The sequence below is a fragment of the Taurulus bubalis genome (assembly GCF_910589615.1).
Source record: "Taurulus bubalis genome assembly, chromosome: 19".
Lineage (NCBI taxonomy): Eukaryota > Metazoa > Chordata > Actinopteri > Perciformes > Cottidae > Taurulus > Taurulus bubalis.
In genome coordinates this window covers 5,872,929-5,879,939 of record NC_136607.1, presented here as the reverse complement: position 1 = coordinate 5,879,939, position 7,011 = coordinate 5,872,929, and the positions used below count along the sequence as shown (strand labels likewise).

Below are 7,011 nucleotides of genomic sequence, written 5' to 3'. Positions count from 1 at the left end.
ATGTTAGCTCTAGCGAATAGAAACTCTAATATGAATTTTTAAAAATTAAGCTGAAGCACTTACTGAAAGTCAACTTTAGACTGATGAGTTTAAATATCTGAATTGATTGGGATCAAGAGAGTTTTTCAACTGTTCATTTTCTGAAAGATTTTAAGATCAATTATTTGAAATGTAGGCTACAAATGCTGTCAGTTTGAGTCAAAATACAATTTGGATTAAATCACTCTGTTTAAAGGTAAATAACAGGTTTTACCTTTCAATAACATTGCAAATTTCCCAGCTGTAGAATTTATAAAGGATTATTTCATCTTCTGCATCATGATTGAAATGGAAATGTGTTTCTGTTTATCATTATGAAATAGGTCTGAAGTATTATGGTAGAACACCTTTAGAGTACAAATAGTTCAAATGGAATCCAAGAGTACAAATGGAAGTTTGAGAGCCCCCGCTCTCACTTACGCAGATAAACTGGAAACAAATCAGCAGTGCAGTCTGAATATCAATAGATCCATATTTTCCATTTTTTGTTTGTTTATATTTGGTTTATTTTTATACTATAAAATGAACACTCTCTTCTGCACAACCAATAACATATTGTACATTAGGATCAACACCAAAATTGTATCTAGTAGAAGGCTAACAGCATCTGTTATCGTAAAAAAAGATAAACAAAGCCAAAAGGTTCCATACATGCAAAGTGAATTTAGCACTACCGTACATAATTTGTTGTAAATTTAAATAAGTCAACACAAAAAGGAAACCATAGAAATATAAATTGTATTTATCATCAATTTATTTTTTCATGGACCAATAGTGATTAGATACTTCAGATCTAAAGGTCCACGGGTCTTTATTCTGAGATGGTCATGTGAAGACTGGGTAGGACACTGGTCCAGAAATGCACGTAAGGCATTCTCATCTTTTCTTGCACATAGTTCCTGTCCATCTTAGAGTTGATCTCCAGGAACTTGTGTCCATCTCTGGTGAATGTAGGCCAGGCAGTGGGCACTCCCGACTCTCCTATGTTGGGATCCCTGTGGACATAAGAAGAGAAAAGGGCAACTGAAGTGTGACCCATAGGTGTGTTTGATGTCATGAAGTTCCCATGTCGCGTGTCTGCAGAATTATACCCAGTTCTGGCGAAGTTGCTCCAGTAGGCGATGAAGTAGCGAGAGACGTCACGGTGGCGAGGCCAGTACGCCAGCGGTGTGGTGAAAGGCTTTCCGAACACGTACTGCAGGTCATCAGCGTGGTCGGCTCCCATCCAGCTGGGGTAAGGCCGGGCAATGCCGCCCATACGGTTGGGCTCAGAGAAAAGGTAGGAGTAGGTACGACCGGTTCTTTGGAGAGATGAGAAAATAATTGGTATCTGACAACGACTACACCAAGGAGGCAGGCGACAAAAATAAAGATCACATTTAGCACTCTAAAAGCTGAATTTTTCTGCAGGTTCTCAGAAGTCTACTTATAATGACAGATGTTGAGTAGTGCAAGTTATTTCATGCCCTGCACGACACCGTACCGATGCTTGATGCTATTTTTACGAGTGAGCCTCGTAAATATGAAATACAGCAGGGCTTATTCATTACTTGATAGATAAAAAGAAAATAATTCTAAATAATTAACTTAATTTGTATATAAATCATGTTTTTTTATTCCCCAGCTTCAAAAGCAAGGTGTTGAACAAAAGGGCTTCTAAATAAACTGACAGAGACGTCTGAATAACAAGATCTTATCCTCACGTGGCGTTGGCAGCATGAAGGTAGAGGGCAGCCTGAGTAGGAACCAGGAAGATGTAGTCCGTTCCAATCGCCACAATGGTTTTCTTGATGGTCTCCCAGCTAGGGTTTGAGCCCCAGGTTGAGGTGTATGTGGAGAAACCGTGGTCCAAAGCAGCCTTGCCCTGCTGAGTGTACGCAGCCAGGAGCCTCTTCATGTCATCGCTGAGATCCGGAAGGTTTGAAAATTAGGTTTGATAAAACACCACAGCTCTAACAATGGTAACAATAGAACGACATGCTGCTCTCGTTGTAGAATTGTCAATGTTTCACACGGCTAACTTTCCTCTTGTGTGGTTTTTAAATGGATAAAAGAGCCACATACATTTGTTTATTGCATCAAGGCTTTTTGACTTTGTCAGGAACCTCTATGTCAACAAAATATGAAATGCTCTGGTTGAAATTATGACCTTTGTGTTATTAGGGTCAGTTTCAACCCAGATATAAAAATAAGATTTGCGTGATTGGTTGTTGTTTGTTTGACTTTGCAAATCTATATTTTGTGTTATGACTTGTTCTGCTTTTCATTTTGTGTTTGTATTAAAGTTATATCCCTGAAAAAAAGACTTTTTAGCCTTTTTCTTTAAGTAAATATATATGGGTCGAAATTGACCCGTAACACCATAGATGTTACTATAGTTAATGATATTAAAATGAAAAAATAAATAAAACAAATGTATTTATCAGATGTGTTCTAATACGCCTCAGTAATAGTCAGGTAACACAACAACCTTTTATTTATTTATATGATTCTCTTGAGGTTCATTTTATAATTTTTTTTATTGAAATCGAGGGGTATCCTGACAAAGAAAAGGCCCAGAGGCCCAAAACAAAAATAGTAAAACATACAACAATCTTTTCATGGATAAGGAAGCCTAACAAGGTAACCAAGAGATGAGAGACAAATTGGATGATAGATAATTGTTCTTAGTGTGTTTTACATTTTAAGATTGATTTAAGACATGGGTCAAAACCGACCCGTTAACATAAGATGGTAACGGAAAGCTAACACAAGAGGAAGGTTAAACTCACATAGGGGTGTTCACCAGGGGGGAGTTGATTGAAGGAACATCTAAGCCAGTGAAGAGGTGTCCGTCCATGTCGTTGACGCCAACGATGTAGTCGATCTCAGCCGCATTGTGGAACAATTTCGAAGGCTCATCCGGCACGAAGTCGCCGTCGATCACAGGAGACAGGACCAGGTTGGAGAGAATGGGGTCTGACAGAAGCAGATACAATGAGATATATATCTAACTGTATGTTTTATACATAATTGGATTTAGATCTGCTGTTGGTAGGCTTCAAATGCATTAGGCCACAAGCTGTTTGAGGTCTAGACGGTGTTTTGGGGCCAAGTTCCCCTTTAAATTTAGCGCACATTTTGAATGAATTTCCAGAAAAACGTAAAAAAGAAAATGCTAATTATTGCCATTCACTTCTGTTATGTGAGCATTATGAGTTGGCTACATCAGCAGTTTCTCCGGTGAGGATCCAATAAACCCTTGCAGAAGAAGGGAACTGACTTTTTCATCTATGCATTGTTCTGGAAGAAAGTGCCACAATGTCTCAAATTAAAACGTAAAGTATATTGTATGCTGTCCTTACTATCGGGTGAACTGGACAAATTGAGAGAGCCGGCCAGCGTGAGACGCGCAGGATCAGTCATCTTCAAACACAAGGCCATAGTCTGATCGGTGGGGCAGCCGACCTTCACAGCAACCTGGGGAGAGTTTAAATTTGCTTGAATTGTCTACCAGCGCTGAAGTTCTACCACGCTAAGAAATAAAACACACAAGAGTAGTGGTTGTGCACCTCCTCAGCGAACCTGCGGGGGTTCTTGTTGATAGCCCATGGGCAAGTAGCGACGCCGCTCTGGGAGATGGCTCTCTTGATCAGCCCTTTGTTGTGGGGAGTGATAGTCTGTGGGAAATACATATTTTAGTATTTTAATGTTTTTTTAAGTTAGATTCAAATTTAAAAACTTAAATTTTCATATCCATCATTTGTCTACACCCAGAATGAAGCAAGAGAGCTAGAAGCTGACCTGGAAGCTGACACTAGCTCCGCCTGCAGACTCTCCGAAGAGGGTGATGTTGTCGGGGTCTCCTCCGAACGAGCGGATGTTCCTGTGAACCCAGGCGATGGCGGCCTGCTGGTCCCACAGACCGTAGTTTCCTGCCGAGTATCATAATTTTCACTCAGTCGTGGAACTTTGATTTTAATGGTGCAATACATAACATTGGCGGGAGGACCAACATCTTCTAATTCTGTTGTGAAAAAAAGAAAATGGCTCCTACCAGGTAAGTCAGATTCTCCGGTGCTCAGGAAGCCCAGGCTGCCCACACGGTAATTCAGCGTCACCACAATAACGTTTCCTCTGTCTGCAAATTCCTGCCCGCTGTACAGATAGTTGTCCAGGAAGTTGGCACCCATCGAGCCTCCGGCAAGGAAGGCTCCCCCATAGATCCAGATCATAACGGGCATACCTGTGGACACTAGAAGACAGAGAGAATGGGAATTAGAAGTAGTGTGGATCTTTTAAGGATGCCCCTCTGTAGACTTCTCTCAGTCTTTACCTGAGCGGCCGTGAGGAACCCAGATGTTCAGGTAAAGACAGTCCTCACTGCCTCTGGTATCGCTCATGAGCATGTTCACCTGCATGCATCTGTTGCTGTACTCGGTGGCCTTCAGAACACCTGACGAGAGACCCGCGCAGTGTGAGAGCAGGTAAGACATACATACACAGTGGGTGAGAAGTCCAGTCATTCTACCCACCGTCCCAGCCCGGGTGACGTGTTGGTTTCTCAAACCTTCCAGGGACGTCAGCAAAGGGAATCCCCCTGAAGACGTCCATGTGATGGCGATACCCAAGACGAATGTTCTTTCCCTGCACCATACCTCCCTCTGTGTGCACCACCCCGAGCTACAGAGGATGAACACAAACATCTTATTTTACTTTAATTTTCACATAAAACTACTTTAAATTATGTGTGGAATGCTCCATTTAGATTTCCTTTTGGCATGTTTTGTAAAAAAAAAAAAAAAAAAAATTAGATTCAAAGTATGTAATACAGCAATTTAAAGAACACTTATTTAAAATAACTGGGTTAGAAATATATTGTGACACAACCGTATGAAGACTTTTTATATACACATATACATATATATCTATATATATATCTCTATATATATAGAGATATATATGTGTATATATCTATATATATCTATATATATAGATATATATCTATATAGATATATATCTATATATACATATATATATATATGTATATATAGATATATGGAATAACATTTTTGTGATACTTACGGAGGCCGCAGAGACCGCCTCCAGAAACACGGCAACCGCTACCAAAATGCCCAGCTTCGCCATCATGACTAAACTGTGACAACCAAGTTGATGGACGTCTAGGCTTTTATAAAAAGAGACCCCTCCCCTCAACAACATCTGACCAGTGTGCAGTCCGTGCGCCTCCTTTTTCCACTGTTAGATAACACGTAATATTTAATCACCTTGTGTCCACAGCACTTTCCATCACACTTTATATCGATTACCTCAAACTCATTAAAACCTCTCTGGCTGAACCAAACTAACATATGTAGCGATCAAACAAAGATTCAAGCCAACTTCTAAACATATTGTTTTTTTAGTGGATATTGGTAGAAGGAAATGTGAATAAACAGTGACATATTTCATTAATCCGTACTTTTCTTATCACACATGATGAACTAGTTTCAACACCTTCACCCCACATGGTCGCCACAACTGCCAACATGCAACCGAACAGTGAAGTGTGTGAGGATCAACCGTGGCAATGGACCAACCCTGTCCTGTCCTTAAATGCTCTTTCTCCAAAGAGTCAAGTAGTCAATAGTTAAATAGTAATTCAAATGAAAATGGAGAAAGAAAGGGGGCGACCTTCTCTTGTGTTTTGATGAAGCCATTTGACTCGGTTGAAGGTTTTCACTCGACAAAGATCAAGAGGTCAGAATCAACATTTTAAAGGGACACATCATAAAAACTCACGTTGTCAGTCCTTGTGCTGTACATTTGGGTGTGTGGAATGCACACCAACCAACAAACTGTGAAATCAGACAAACCAGTTGGTTTTGGTTTTGTGGAAACATGTGATTCAACAAGCCTTTCCGATTTGGATCCTCTGTCACATCAGCTCATTAGAATATGTTATTCATGATTGCTTATAGATTTTACCGTGAATGCATTGTATCCACAATGATATGACCTCATGCAACCCTCCTTGTGCAAAGGCGCACCACATATTTCTCAATCAGAGCAGACTGGGCTTAAAGAGACAGGAGCTTTAAACGGAGCGTTTCAGACAGACGGTGAATACAGGCAGAGATGGGCAGTATTTCTATTACTTGTATTTGAAATACGGTATTTCAATTACTTTTGAGTAATTTGTGTTTGATAGGGGCGATAAAAAAATCAAACGTCATTTGTAGTGGAGTAATTTTGTATTTAAAATACTCTAAATATTTTCTCCACGAATCAAAAAACTGCTCACTTATCAAGCTCCTTTTTGTTCGATTTAACACAACCCTCCCTTCTTCAGCTCCGGTTGAGAGACTGTTCTCGTTTGCAGAAATAATATTCCATCCGCACAGGAGGCGATTAACCCCAGAAATATTTTAAAAGTTAGTTGTTCTTAAAGGAAACTAAACTGGCTACTCAGTGGTTGAGTCTCAAGAACCAAAATGGAAGGATTCTTATGTCATAAAGATGTCAGTGTGAACCTGTATGAGACACTTAACACTGGTATATAGAACTATGTGGCCTACCATGCCACTGGCCAATGTAAGAGAGAAAGAAGTAGGCTACCATGCCACTGGCCAAGGTGCAGTAAAGAGCAGTAAGTAGGCTACTCACTTTTGAGCCCAAAGTCTAAGCCCTTCTAGAGGCCTTAGTGAGGTCTGTTCAAGTAGTCGTACGAACCCCACATGAGTTATAATACTTGTGTTATTTTATATCTTTTTTTTCAGAATTTATTTGTGATTTAAAAAAAAAATACTTTTATAACATATTTTGATCATAAATATGAACATCCAGCATGATATGAGCAAGATTTCCCAAATATGCTTCTTCAAGTGGTCACCGAGTTTTTCAAACTGTATGGTTCAGGGCCTTAACAACATCCCACATACTAGTATGGCACCTTTTTGGAAAGATTAGGACTTAAAGAATCAGAATTCAACA

At 39.9% G+C, this 7,011-nt stretch overlaps 1 protein-coding gene across 1 annotated transcript; it reads right to left on the bottom strand.

The window, feature by feature from the left end:
• Positions 1 to 850: 850 nt before the first annotated feature.
• LOC306751984 (bile salt-activated lipase-like) lies at positions 851 to 5,169 on the bottom strand (the record flags this gene model as incomplete). The annotated part of the gene is made up of 11 exons (XM_079235672.1): positions 851 to 1,034; positions 1,131 to 1,340; positions 1,743 to 1,943; positions 2,811 to 2,997; positions 3,384 to 3,498; positions 3,591 to 3,698; positions 3,823 to 3,953; positions 4,076 to 4,273; positions 4,355 to 4,474; positions 4,554 to 4,701; positions 5,104 to 5,169. 11 exons carry the CDS (start codon positions 5,167 to 5,169, stop codon positions 851 to 853), a joined length of 1,668 nt encoding a protein of 555 aa, XP_079091798.1.
• Between the last annotated feature and the right edge of the window lie 1,842 nt (positions 5,170 to 7,011).